The sequence below is a fragment of the Gobio gobio genome, assembly GCF_949357685.1.
Source record: "Gobio gobio genome assembly, chromosome: 12".
Classification (NCBI taxonomy): Eukaryota; Metazoa; Chordata; class Actinopteri; order Cypriniformes; family Gobionidae; genus Gobio; species Gobio gobio.
Window position 1 is genome coordinate 5,007,880 of NC_137105.1, and position 15,423 is coordinate 5,023,302.

Consider the following 15,423-nt stretch of genomic DNA (forward strand, 5'->3'; position numbering starts at 1 on the left):
TCACGCTCGCTCGCTCACTCACTCACTCACTCACTCACTCACTCACTCACTCACTCACTCACTCACTCACTCACTCACACTCACACTCACACTCACACTCACACTCACACTCACACTCACACTCACTAACTCACTCACTCGCCCCCTCACTCACTCACCCGCTCACTCACTCACTCACACTCACTCACTCGCCCACTCGCTCCCCCCCTCACCCACTCACCCACTCGCTCACTCGCTCACTCGCTCACTCACTCGCCCCCTCACTCACTCTCACTCACTTGCTCACTCGCCCACTCGCTCACTCGCCCCCTCACTCACTCGCTCACCCCCTCACTCACTCGCTCACTCACTCACTCACTCACTCACTCACTCACTCACTCACTCACTCACTCACTCACTCACTCACTCACTCACATGCCCACACACACACGCTCGCTCGCTCACTTGCTCACTCACTCACTCACTCACTCACTCACTCACTCACACACACACACACACACACACACATGCCCACACACTCACAAACACCCACTCGCTCACTCACTCACTCACTCACTCACTCACTCACTCACTCACACACACGCTCGCTCGCCCACTCGCATGCTCACTCACAAACACCCACTCCCTCACTCACTCACTCACTCACTCACTCACTCACTCACTCACTCACTCACTCACTCTCTCACACTCACACTCACACTCACACTCACACTCACACTCACACTCACACTCACACTCACTAACTCACTCGCTCACTCGCTCACTCGCTCACTCGCTCGCTCGCTCGCTCTCCCGCCCACTCACTCACACTCACTCACACACTCACTCGCTCGCTCGCTCTCCCGCCCACTCACTCACACTCACACTCGCTCACTCGCTCGCTCGCTCTCCCGCCCACTCACTCTCACTCACTCACTCACTCACTCACTCACTCTCACACTCTCACACTCACGCTCGCTCGCTCACTCACTCACTCACTCACTCACTCACTCACTCACTCACTCACTCACTCACTCACTCACTCACTCACTCACTCACTCACACTCACACTCACACTCACACTCACACTCACACTCACTAACTCACTCACTCGCCCCCTCACTCACTCACCCGCTCACTCACTCACTCACACTCACTCACTCGCCCACTCGCTCCCCCCCTCACCCACTCACCCACTCGCTCACTCGCTCACTCGCTCACTCACTCGCCCCCTCACTCACTCTCACTCACTTGCTCACTCGCCCACTCGCTCACTCGCCCCCTCACTCACTCGCTCACCCCCTCACTCACTCGCTCACTCACTCACTCACTCACTCACTCACTCACTCACTCACTCACTCACTCACTCACATGCCCACACACACACGCTCGCTCGCTCACTTGCTCACTCACTCACTCACTCACTCACTCACTCACTCACTCACACACACACACACACACACACATGCCCACACACTCACAAACACCCACTCGCTCACTCACTCACTCACTCACTCACTCACACACACGCTCGCTCGCCCACTCGCATGCTCACTCACAAACACCCACTCCCTCACTCACTCACTCACTCACTCACTCACTCACTCACTCACTCACTCACTCTCACTCACTTGCTCACTCGCCCACTCGCTCACTCGCTCGCTCACTCACTCACTCGCCCCCTCACTCACTCGCTCACCCCCTCACTCACTCGCTCACTCACTCACTCACTCACTCACTCACTCACTCACTCACTCACACACACACGCTCGCTCGCCCACTCGCATGCTCACTCACAAACACCCACTCCCTCACTCACTCGCTCACTCTTGCTCACTCGCCCACTCGCTCACTCGCTCACTCACTCACTCACTCGCTCACTTGCTCACTCGCCCACTCGCTCACTCGCCCCCTCACTCACTCACTCACCCCCTCACTCGCTCACTCACTCACTCACTCACTCACTCACTCGCTCACTCACTCACTCGCTCGCTCGCTCACTCACTCAGTCACTCACTCACTCACTCACTCAGTCACTCAGTCACTCACTCACCCACTCGCATGCTCACTCACAAACACCCACTCACTCACTCACCCCCTCACTCACTCACTGACTCACTCAGTCACTCACTCACTCACTCAGTCACTCACTCACTCACTCACTCACTCACTCACTCACTCACTCACTCACTCACTCACTCACCCCCTCACCCTCCCACTCACTCACTCACTCACTCACTCACTCACTCACTCACCCCCTCACCCTCCCACTCACTCACCCCCTCACTCACTCCCTCACTCACTCACTCACCCCCTCACTCACCCCCTCACTCACCCACTCACCCACTCACTCACCCACTCACTCACCCCCTCACCCCCCCACTCACTCACTCACTCACTCACTCACTCACTCACCCCCCCACTCACTCACTCACTCACTCACTCACTCACTCACCCACCCCCCCACTCACTCACTCACTCACTCACTCACCACCCCCTCACTCACTCACTCACTCACTCACTCACCCACTCACTCACCCCCTCACTCACTCACTCACCCCCTCACTCACCCCCTCACTCACTCACTCACCCCCTCACTCACCCCCTCACTCACCCACTCACTCACCCACTCACTCACCCACTCACTCACCCACTCACTCACCCCCTCACCCCCCCACTCACTCACTCACTCACTCACCCCCCCACTCACTCACTCACTCACTCACTCACTCACTCACCCACTCACTCACCCACTCACTCACTCACCCCCTCACCCCCCCACTCACTCACTCACTCACTCACTCACCCCCCCACTCACTCACTCACTCACTCACCCCCCCACTCACTCACTCACCCACTCACTCACTCCCTCACTCACTCACCCCCTCACCCACTCACTCACTCACTCACTCACTCACACACACACACACACACACACACACACACACACACACACATGCCCCCCCCCCACACACACACACACACGCTCACTTGCTCACTCACTCACTCACACACACACGCTTGCTCGCCCACTCGCATGCTCACTCACAAACACCCACTCGCTCGCTCACTCACTCACTCTCACACACACACACACACAAATGCTGCAGGACTGTATAAGCACTAGTCCTAGTGAATCAGGCCTGAGCAAACCACACGAAATACAGCTGTTTTATAATCAATACTCCTCCAGTTCCACAGTCCAAGGACACTGGCTGGATCTATCAGAGATCTTGGGATTGATATTGTGGACCTCCAGGTTTAGAGCGGATCAATGGGAGACTGGGACCCCGAATGAGGCCGAAAGACACTTAAGAGCCACATTGGACGATCTGTTTGGAATTAAAGCACAGAAGACATTGATCAGATCAAGATTTATATCTGAAATAGATGCTGCTCCTTCAGCCTGACAAAGACAAATGACCAAAGCTCGGTTCTCTGTGTTACGGACAATCAAACACAGGTTCAGTTTCAAGCTCACTTCCCTTACAAAACAGCACTATGGTGGGACTACTAATGCTGTAACCAACACTTTTTCCAATTAACTACTTGTGGCAGCTGTGATCTGTAATTATTTCTTGCATCAATTTGTGCAGCCCTACTTCACTGATGATCTTTTTAAAGAGGCCGTATTGTGATTTTGTTTTTGGGGTTTGCTAGAATCTACTTTTAGGATCTACTTTTCCTGCTTGAATGTTGATTATTTCCCTCATATTCTCCATTGTTGCGGCTCCTCTCTTCCCAGTCTGTCAGTAACGCTCTGTTTAGTTCCTGTCTCTATGAAGCCCCTCCTTCTGAAAAGCACAATGTGCTCTGATTGGTCAGCTGGAGCAGTGTGTTGTGATTGGTCAAGTGCTCAAGCGTGTTTAGGAAATGTCCCACCCCTTACCATAATCGCCAGATTCAACACACTACTAAGGGCCCGCCCCTTTATTCTGCGTATGAATTATTTAAATGAGAAATATTTTGACGCGTTCGTTCCTGGAAGAAAACTCAAGACTACAATGGAGGCGTTTCGGGGAGTTCAGAAACACTGACACTGATATAGAGAAGAACTCCCGCTGGAGGGACTTTGCAGAGCTTTTTCATGCTCAAACAGAAACATTACACACTACAGAAAGATGAACATGGAAAAAAGCACAGTAGGTCCTCTTTAAGGACAGCACTTTCTCCAGGCCAGCCAGATCCACTGCAAATCCCTACACATCACTTTTCCTTCAACATCCCCTGAGAGTACCAAATTTGTCTTCTCTCCTCAGTATAAGCTCTTTATAAATCTTGACTTTCTCCATCAGAACTTCAGAACACCTCCCTCATGTCTCTCCCGAACATCCTGCAAAACTCCTCATGCTGCAGTCGAGCTCTGAGTCACAAATCTGTTCCCCGTCTGCTTCAACAGAAACAATAGTTATTGAGGGAAAAAGACAAGTGCTGGGCAATCGATTAATCACATTCATAAAAGTTTGTGTTTACATAATACATGTGTGTGTACTGTGTATATTTATTATGTATATATACAAACACACTCCATGTATATATTTAAGAAATATTTGTATTTAAATATAATTATTAATTTTTAATTTTATTTGAAATTATATTTATATACTGCATATATTTATATAAAATATCTTGTATATAAATATAAATATTTTATATATCAATATAAAAAAAACTTAAATATATATACATGCATGTGTGCATATTTATATATACATAATAATTATACACAGTACACACACATATATTATGTAAACACAAACTTTTATTTTGGATGAGATTAAATCTTGATTAATCGATTGCCCAGTATTAAAAAAATACATATGATTTCAGTATACATCTTGAAAGTTAGGTAATTAAAATTAATAATCAATGATTTTAATATTAATATTACATTTATGCATTTAGCAGATGCTTTTATCCAAAGCAACTTACAAAATATTAGTATTTAATAGTACAATATTAAATATATAATATAATTAACTATATTAATAATTGGTTATTCAAATATTAATTACATTATATTTATTACATTAAATATTAAATTTTTATATAAATAATAATATATATAATTTTTAAGTCATTCTTCAGCCTGGGTGAGATCCTCAGGTCTTAGGCGGTTTGGCTCAGTTTTGCACAGAAGAACATGGGACTTTGTTTCTTAGAAGCTCATACGTTTCCATTTCTCTTGTTCTGTTAAGAGCACAGTTGTATCCAGGGTACTAAACTCACATCAGACAGAATCAGGTCAAACACTGCTCATGTTAGAAAGGGTCTTTAGTGGCAGAGCACACAGCCTTGACATCTCAAACCATTGATATAACAATCGATTTAAACTATAGATGCACAATGATAAACGTTTATGCAAAGACTGTAAATCGATTCAAAGTTTGCATACTTGCATATGTCAATTGTTATTGAGAAAAGCGTCAAAATTAAAGCACTATGCAACTACATTGCATGGTTACTACGGCAGACAAAAGCACTGAATAACCTGATCAACATACACTGTCAAATATTAAAAATATAGTATACATATAGTACAACACTGTCAAATATTATACTTGTATCCAGTGTTGGGGAAAGTTACTTTGAAAAGTAATGCATCACAATATTGCGTTACTTCCTTAAAAAGTAACTAATTGAGTTACTTAGTTACTTTTTAAGAAAAGTAATGCGTTACATTACTTTTGCGTTACTTGTTCTCACCTGGGCTGGGCTTGTTTTGTTTTTTATAACAAAAAAAGTTATATTTTTGTGCAAATGTAAAGACCACTTCATACCAAAATTGAAATAATAAGCCTCGAACAGTAGAGGGCCATTCTGGATAATGGAAGAATAGGACGCAGGATAAAAAAAAGTTACCAATAAAAACAAAGAATCTAGTCATTTTTGCTCATGGTTTAACTTAAAAGACATTGGTCAATAAAGGTAGATTAAATGCATACAAATATTTGTTTTATTTAACATTTCATTATTGGAGGTTTGCATGGTTCTCTGATTTTGCATTTGACTGATGTTATTCATTTTGAGGAGTACTGAATCTTTATTGTTCAAGTGAGATTAATAAATGCTCACATTTAGTCTAGAACTACAATAACCACCATGTTTACACACAACGCCTCTGCGCTTACTCTCGATTTTTCTCAGGAGAGCTGTCAGTCAAATAAATGTGAAAAAGTAACTTGAGTTACTTTTTTGAAAAAGTAACTCAGATATTTTGTTGTAAATTTGAAAAGTAATGCGTTACTTTACTAGTTACTTGAAAAAGTTATCTGATTATGTAACTCAAGTGACTTTTAATGTGTTACCCCCAACACTGCTGGTATGTGACCCTGGACCACAAAACCAGTCATAAGGGTCAAATTTTTGACATTGGGATTTATACATCAACTGAAAGCGGAGTAGATAAGCTTTCCATGTGTGTATGGTTTGTTAGGATAGGACAATATTTGACCGAGATACTATTTGAAAAACTGGAATCTGAGGGTGCAAAAACATTTACATTTACATTTACATTTAGTCATTTAGCAGACGCTTTTATCCAAAGCGACTTACAAATGGGGGCAATAGAAGCAGCTAGAGCAGTCGAAGGGCAACAATATCAGCAATATGTAAGTGCTGTAACAAGTCTCAGTTAGTCTAGCACAGAAGTTTTTTATTTATTTATTTATTTATTTTTTTAAAATAAATTAGACAGACAGACAATGAATAGAATGATAAGTGCTATTCTCGATCGGTCAGGTGTTGCTGGAAAAGATGTGTCTTTAGACGTTTTTTGAAAATGGCTACAGACTCGGCCGCACGAATTGAGATAGGCAGGTCATTCCACCAGAAAAATCTAAATATTGAGATTTAGAAAAAAATCTAAATATTGAGAAAATTGCCTTTAAAGTTGTCCAAATGAAGTCCTTAGCAACGCATATTACTACTAAGAATAATAGTTTTCTATATTTACGGTAGGACATTTTCAAAACATCTTCATAGAACATGATCTTTACTTAAAGGTTACTTCAGCATTGGGAAGATGAATGTGCATTTAAACTGGGTCATTTATGTAGTAGAAATGAGAAATTATTTTTGAATTTGGTGCCTTCTAGACTGAGAAAAGTCAGAAAATGTATTTTTGTCTCATGTGGATGAAAGACAACAACTCCCAGAATGCACTTGCTTCTCTTCCCTACGAGGTCACTCCCTACACCGCCCCCAAAGTCATTTTGATATTCATAGTAATAAAATCATTTAGTTCAGTTAGAGAACAGACACTACAATTAAAAACTGAACGTGTCTGTTCAATAAAGTGTGAGTGAGCCGAACGAAAGTCACAGGACAAACGCAGCAGGAGTCAGATTTCATTCATCACGAGAAGAGCTGAGCAGAGCTGAGGTAAGCGCAGCATTCATTTATAGCGCAAGTCCAGTCTGGCGCATTATCAGATCATGCCTATGGAAGCTAAACTTTCATAGGAATTCATTAAAAAAGTTGAAACACTCACTTTGCTCCGCACCGCTCCGTTATCAATGCCCAAGCAGCCGTGCTCATTTTACATTCTGTGAGTGAAATCCCTCCCCTATGGACGGGTTGAAAACATGCGGAACTAACTCTACTACTGGCTGTAGTCTCTAGCCTCTGGCCAAAAAAGCCTCCGATGACATAAAATACATAATTCTCTCGCCTCAGGGGGACATGAGGGGGGAAAGTACGATAATTTGAATACTAACAGTTTTCTACTGATACAAAGCTTAATGCTAAATCACTGAAGTTACCCTTTAATATCCTAATGATTTTTGGCATGAAAGAAAAATCGATCATTTTGACCCATACAAAGTATTGTTAGCTATTGCCACAAATATACCCGTGAGACTTATGACTGGTTTTGTGCTTCAGGGTCACATATTGTAATCACATGAGAACAAGTTGTAACTGCTGTGTCTGCTTAACTGAATACCTAACGTTTAGGGCTGCCACTAACGACTATTTTCATATAAATTAATCTATCGACTACTTTATCGATTAATCGATTAAACTATCGACTAATCTATCACAATAATTGTCGAAAATTTTACTTAAAAACATTTAATTTAACTTGCACCGTTGGCCTTCAGTAGTGTACTAAAAAAAAACTTATAAATGTAAACAAGCCCTTGACAAAATGTAAAACTAAAAGAGTAAAAATGTAAAAATGTACAAATTTGTAAACCAACATAACAAGAAAAAGGGATATCAGCAAATACTTTTTATATAGAATAGTGTTGTCACGATACCAAAACTATGACTTCGATACGATACCAGACTAAAATACCTCGATACCAATACTGAATCCATACCATGGCAAAAAACTGTAAAAGTAATTGAATAATATGACAGAACTTACTATTCCTTGTTTTATCATTGTTTTGGGGTTAAAAAACCCTAAAAACTCACTTCACACACCCTGCTTCACACAGAATATGCGGTCTGGCCCTTTAAGAGCTGCACGGACCAAAGTCATTGTAACACCCGATTTCTCACTCAACTCTGTATACGTTCACTAAAGACATATCCGACTGCGTTTACCAGAATACTCGCCAGGACGTGCCTTTTTACATATTTTTTACCATTCAAACCCAATAATCCACGAAACTGGAGTCACGATCTGTCTGCGTGAAAGGTGTGTGTGCGGCTCCGCGCGCTTCAGGTCAGAGCTCGGCAGCTCGAGCACGTCCCCGAATGTTGCTTTCTTTTTCCTGAGCTGTGCGTATATATTTGACTGTTCTGCTTCCATTGTTTAGTGAACGGCAGAAGCAGAGCTCACACACACGTCCTCACTCCTGCTGTCACACACACGTCCTCACTCCCTCACTCCTGCTGTCACACACACGTCCTCACTCCTGCTGTCACACACATGTCCTCACTCCTGCTGTCACACACACGTCCTCACTCCTGCTGTCACACACACGTCCTCACTCCCTCACTCCTGCTGTCACACACATCCTCACTCCCTCACTCCTGCTGTCACACACACGTCCTCACTCCCTCACTCCTGCTGTCACACACACGTCCTCACTCCCTCACTCCTGCTGTCACACACACGTCCTCACTCCTGCTGTCACACACACGTCCTCACTCCCTCACTCCTGCTGTCACACACACGTCCTCACTCCTGCTGTCACACACACGTCCTCACTCCCTCACTCCTGCTGTCACACACACGTCCTCACTCCTGCTGTCACACACACATCCTCACTCCCTCACTCCTGCTGTCACACACACGTCCTCACTCCCTCACTCCTGCTGTCACACACACGTCCTCACTCCCTCACTCCTGCTGTCACACACACGTCCTCACTCCCTCACTCCTGCTGTCACGCACACGTCCTCACTCCTGCTGTCACACACACGTCCTCACTCCTGCTGTCACACACACGACCTCACTCCCTCTCTCCTGCTGTCACACACACGTCCTCACTCCTGCTGTCACACACACGTCCTCACTCCCTCACTCCTGCTGTCACACACACGTCCTCACTCCTGCTGTCACACACACGTCCTCACTCCCTCACTCCTGCTGTCACACACACGTCCTCACTCCTGCTGTCACACACACGTCCTCACTCCCTCACTCCTGCTGTCACACACACGTCCTCACTCCTGCTGTCACACACACGTCCTCACTCCCTCACTCCTGCTGTCACACACACGTCCTCACTCCTGCTGTCACACACACGTCCTCACTCCCTCACTCCTGCTGTCACACACACGTCCTCACTCCTGCTGTCACACACACGTCCTCACTCCCTCACTCCTGCTGTCACACACACGTCCTCACTCCTGCTGTCACACACACGTCCTCACTCCCTCACTCCTGCTGTCACACACACGTCCTCACTCCTGCTGTCACACATCGACGTAAATTAAGAAATACTGCTCTTATTAGAGTGCTGTCATCTTTAAAGTACCGGTACTAATACAATTTCATCTCGTACCCAACTTACCCAGTCAGTCGACTAAAAATATTGACGTCGACTACTTAACAACGTCGATGCAGTCGATTGTATCGACCAATCACGACAGGCCTAGTAATGTTAAAGCTGCACTATGTAAAATGTTTTCAGTAAAATATCCAAAAACCACTAGGCCAGTGTTATATATTTTGTTCAGTCGAGTACTTACAATATCCCAAATGTTTCCAACTATTTGTAAATCGTGATAAAATTGCTATTTTACCCAAGGAACCGGGACGTGTGAGGGCGTCGCCTGTCGATGACATCATATCAGCGTTCCCCCTGGTTTCCGGTTTCCAGCCGTTTTCGTAACGTCATAACACAATTTTCAACACACTCAGATGTGTGTAATATGATCATCAGAGCTGCGTTACCTCACACTCATGAACGGAGGAGAGGAAGTGGCGCCGGCGACTGTGGCATAATAAAAGTCCCGCTGCTCGCGAGGCGTGTGTTGCGTTCATCTCATTGACGCCGCATTCACACGGGGCTTCGGCGTCAACGCTTGACGGAGGCCGTGGCTGAAGCTTGGTGCTGACGCGACCGTCATAGTGACAACAGCTAATCACATTACTTGCCGCTTGGACCACAACACAACACAAAAAAGCGCCTTTTTTGACAGCTAGTCTGTGAGACTATTTTGTGTATGAAAACTGATCACTTTAATATTTTATTCCTCATTTGGCTGGGGGATAGCGCCTATTTGAACCACACATGATATGATATGCTGCCTGTCATTCAATGATAAACGGAATACAAGCATGATACATTCCAGATTCTCCAACCGTCTCTGCCACCTTCTTCCAGGCCTGGTCTCTCCAGTTTGTGTCCCGGTATGTAAATAATGATTGGTAGTAAAGGACCGGGTGATTACCCACCGCGATTATTAGCTTTTCCTCCATTTTAGATTGTTCTTCACTCTTCATTCACCAGTGTTTTAAACGAACGCTATTGGCTAGTCTGCTCTAGGACATTTGCATAAGGCGATCTGATTGGATGACGCCTGCGATGGCGCTTGAAAAGTTGAGAAATCGTCAACTTTTGCCGCTTACAACGCGAGTGAAGCGACGCAACGGAACCCACAATTCAGTTCGTCAACGCATGACGTCACCCATTCAAAGTAAACGAGAAGCGTTGACGCCGACGCCCCTTGTGAATGCGGCGTAACAATCGCTCCAGCGGTTCCTCAGCTCCACAACACTCGCTCCTGCTCTGCTTCAGACTACAGTAACGTTAATAATCACATCCATCAACATGATTTCAGCCCGAGTCCTATCCCGATTCTTTCCCACCGGCTGTGAGCTGAAGATTCCCAAGATTCTGCGCTCAAACTTGCCGTCATCAAACTACACCTTTGTTTTGAACAGGCGTCCTCTAGCGGATGGAAAAGTTACATAGTGCAGCTTTAACTAACCACATAAAATGTATTATATTATAGCTGTATATTACTGTCATATTGACACACTCATACTTCCTAATATTTCCTAATCGTAACATTATTTTCCTCATCTTCATGTTGTTTCAATTCCATATGCTGTTTTTTTTGACACTGACAAAAAAAGAGTCATTTTTAGCTGAGCTATAATAACACAGCAGGCGTTTACCGTAGAGACTGGGCCATGCGCCGCAGGTCTTCATTTTGCTGTTTCAGTCTCTCCAACTTGGTGAGGATCTTGGCCAGCTCACGGCTGGAGCGCGGCGCATGTTCGTTGTCTCTCACCAGATGACCCCCGATATAAAAGAGCAACGTCCCCCATGCCAGCAGGACCAGCGCTATCCAGCGCCAAGAGCCCGTCCATGGACGCATGCTGCCGCCAAACTCCAGTCACAAATGACAGACGGGCATGTCGGGTCTGCCGATTAAAGTAGAGGTTAAAAGCAATAGGCGTCCAAATGTGGAAGGTGAAAAGCAGAACCGGTGCGTCTACGTAGGTACGTCAACACACCGTGGATATTCATGCATCGCGACTCGTCAAGAAGGCAGATCCTCCATTCTGTTCCTTTAGTTGATGCTTGTGGTGTTTTTGGCCTTGCAGGTTTCACTGGCGTCTCATTGGCTTTGTTGGGTTCTCTGAATGCATTATTGTCCTGCAGAAAGAAAAAGAGAACTTAGTCACTTAGTCAAAAACAACACTGAATGCAAATAATAAAATGTCATCATTAAATCATAAATGATTCAACTAAACAAGAAAAATAAGTAGACTTATTTTAAAATAGACTTAAAACAAGGAGAAAATGCTTCCCGTAAGTTCTGTTGTCAAAATCAAAGGTTCTATGACCAATCAAACTCGTCTGTCTCAAATTACATTAAAATAAAGTTAAAAAAAATAATAATAAAACAAATAACACAAAACAAATAAATAAAATAATTAAACAATTTTTACTTTTGTATGATAAACAATGTTTCGAAAATAAACAAATAAATAAATAATTAAAAAAAACTTTTGTATGATAAACAATGTTGCTCAAATAAATAAATAAATATATAAATGTGTTAAAATTTTGTACGATAAACAATTTTGCTCAAATAAATACATAAATGTGTTAAACTTTTGTATGATAAACAATTTTGCTCAAATAAAAAAATAAAATAAAACAAATGAATAAAATATATATATTTTTTACTTTTGTATGATAAAAATGTTGCGAAAATAAACAGATAAATAAATAAATAAATATTTTAAACTTTTGTATGATAACCAATGTTGCTCAAATAAATAAATACATAAATGTGTTAAACTTTTGTATGATAAACGATGTTGCTCAAATAAATAAATAAATAATACAAAAACCTTTTGTATGATAAACAATGTTGCTCAAATAAATAAATAAATAAATATTAAACCTTTTTTAAACTTTTGTATGATAAACAATATTGCTCAAATAAATAAATAAATAAGTTTTTTAAACTTTTGTATGGTAAACAATGTTGCTCAAATAAATAAATATTCAACTTTTTTTACTTTTGTATGATTAACAATGTTGCTCAAATAAATAAATAAATAAAATATTAAACCTTTTTTTTTTTTTTTTTTACTTTTGTATGATAAACAATGTTGCTTTGCTGGTAAAGCACATGTAAAAACTGAGCCCTGAAACAAAGCCACTTGAACACTGCTATAGAACACAGTGCGCCAATGAAGATGAATTGAATACACCTAAAATACAAACATAAAAATGCTGTTCCTTCCTCACACTCCTGACCCAGCCCTGCCTCAACACCCATGAGGACTGATCAAAACGACAATCTCATGACAGATGTGAGGAGACTCTTAAAACGTCAGGACCTGCTGTTCGTTTGGGAAACGCTGTCGCTCCTCACCACGTACATCTGTACTGCACTCAATCTCACGTCTCAACACCTCCATTCTCACGGATTCAGACTCTGACAGCTAAATCCCCCTCATTCCCCCAGACATGTCCCGCAGATGTTGACACATGTTTTGTGACCAACTGCCATGCTGCCAAACTAATGTGATATGTGCACTGGAACAACCCTAGAAAACCCTGTGTCATCGGTTTCCCTCCAGGAACGAGTGAGTAAGACATTGTCTAGGCTGCAAGCAAACACAACTAGAATGTTGTGTTATAATCAACAACGCTCACTGCAAGTGATGTGACAGAACTAGAACACTCTACACTGCAAACACATGACCCTGCAACACTAGAAGCACGCAATGCAACAGAACTAAGCACACCTTTTAATCAATAAAGTCTCTGCACTGCAAGTGTGCAATGCAACAACTAGAAAGTTTCTGTTTTAAAGGGTTCATGGTGTGAACTTTGATCTTTTAAAGGAACACTCCACTTTTTTTGAAAATAAGCTCATTTTACAAGTCCCCTAGAGTTAAATAGTTGAGTTTTACCGTTTTTGAATCCATTCAGACGATCTTTGTATCTGGCGGCAGCACTTTTAGCATAGCTTAGCATACATCATTGATTCTGATCAGTCCATTAGCATCTCATTCAAAAAATGACCAAAGACACTTGCAATATTTTTCCTATTTAAAACTTGACTCTTCTACAGTTACATCGTGTGCTAAGACCAACTGAAAATGAAAAGTTGAGATTTTCTACACCTATATGGCTAGGAACTACTTTCTCATTCCTGCGTAATAGTCGTGGATCTTCACGGCCGTACCACGGCTACAGCTGCAGCTGAATGTGTTCGGAGGTCTGACGGGTGTCGAACGACATGAGGGTGAGTAATTAATGACAACATTTTCATTTTTGGGTGAACTAACCCTTTAAAGGGCAAATATAATGCCCTTTTTTCCAAGATGTAAAATAAGTCTCTGATGTCCCCAGAGTGTGTCTGTGAAGTTTCAGCTCAAAATACCCCATAGATCATTTTTTACAGTATGTAAAAAAAATTGCATTTTTGTGTATGTCCCTTTAAATGCAAATTAGCTGCTGCTCCCGGCCCCCTTTCAAGAAGAGGGAGGAGCTTCAAGAGCTCATGCTCCGGCTCAGGCGTCAGGACAATCTTATCATTCGCTGTGTTCAGTTCGAACCGGAGTCGGACCATAATGCCAGAGAATAAATGCTGTATGGAGAGAAAACGGGTATAGTTTTGTTTAATTACTGTTAAAACTTATTTGTCGTCTTGCTTTTATCCACTATTATACTGCTGAATTACACAAAAACACTCGTTACAACTAACAGTAAACAAATATGGACCTTTTCAGGTGGTGCTTAATAAACTGGTCAACTTTATACCCATAAAACAGCTCGAAACAATGGCGGGCTGTGTACAGCTCATTCAGGGCGGGTCTATGCTGAAACGGCAGTGTCCGTCAACAATCGTGGGCGGGGCCTGTGCAAAGTGACATCACTTCACCCAGAATCTGCGAACGGCTTGTTCTGAGACACTGATTATGATCTATGGGGGTTTAAAAAAAAAAAGCACTGGGTGGATTTTTATCATTATAGGGTGGTTGTGTACACACACTGACAACACACATTTATGTTCAAACATAATTTTGCATAATAGGTGCCCTTTAAAGGAGCTGTGCCTTTAAAACAGATGAAGGTCAGATGAAGGTTGAATTTTTTTTTGTTGTGTTTGTAAAATAATTAAAAATCCATGTCATGACACCTTTAATCAACAAGGCTGACTACACTGAAAGCATTCAGATCCACAACACCCCAGGTGAACACAACAAAACTACAACGTTCTGTTTTAATCAATTAAAGGGTTAGTTCACCCAAAAATGAAAATTCTGTCATTAATTACTCACCCTCATGTCGTTCGACACCCGTAAGACCTCCGTTCATCTTCAGAACACAAATGAAGATATTTTAGTGTAAAGCTGATGCTGAGAAAGGCTTCTGATAGGCCTCCATTGGCATTCAGTACACTTACACTTCCAAGACCCATAAAAGGCACTTAAAACATCGTTACAAAGTCCATCTCACCACAGTGGCTCTACAATAAGTTTACGATGCGACGACAATAGTTTTG

General features: G+C 42.9%; 1 protein-coding gene across 1 annotated transcript in view; it reads right to left on the reverse strand.

Moving 5' to 3' along the window:
- The window catches only part of fut8b (fucosyltransferase 8b (alpha (1,6) fucosyltransferase)), a gene marked incomplete at both ends in the record, with an annotated part of 77,376 nt that extends 65,610 nt beyond the window's left edge, over positions 1 to 11,766 (reverse strand). The window contains one exon of the mRNA XM_079830512.1: positions 11,564 to 11,766. Coding sequence (XP_079686638.1) covers positions 11,564 to 11,766 — 203 coding nt within the window. The remainder of the gene's footprint in view (positions 1 to 11,563) is intronic.
- Between the last annotated feature and the right edge of the window lie 3,657 nt (positions 11,767 to 15,423).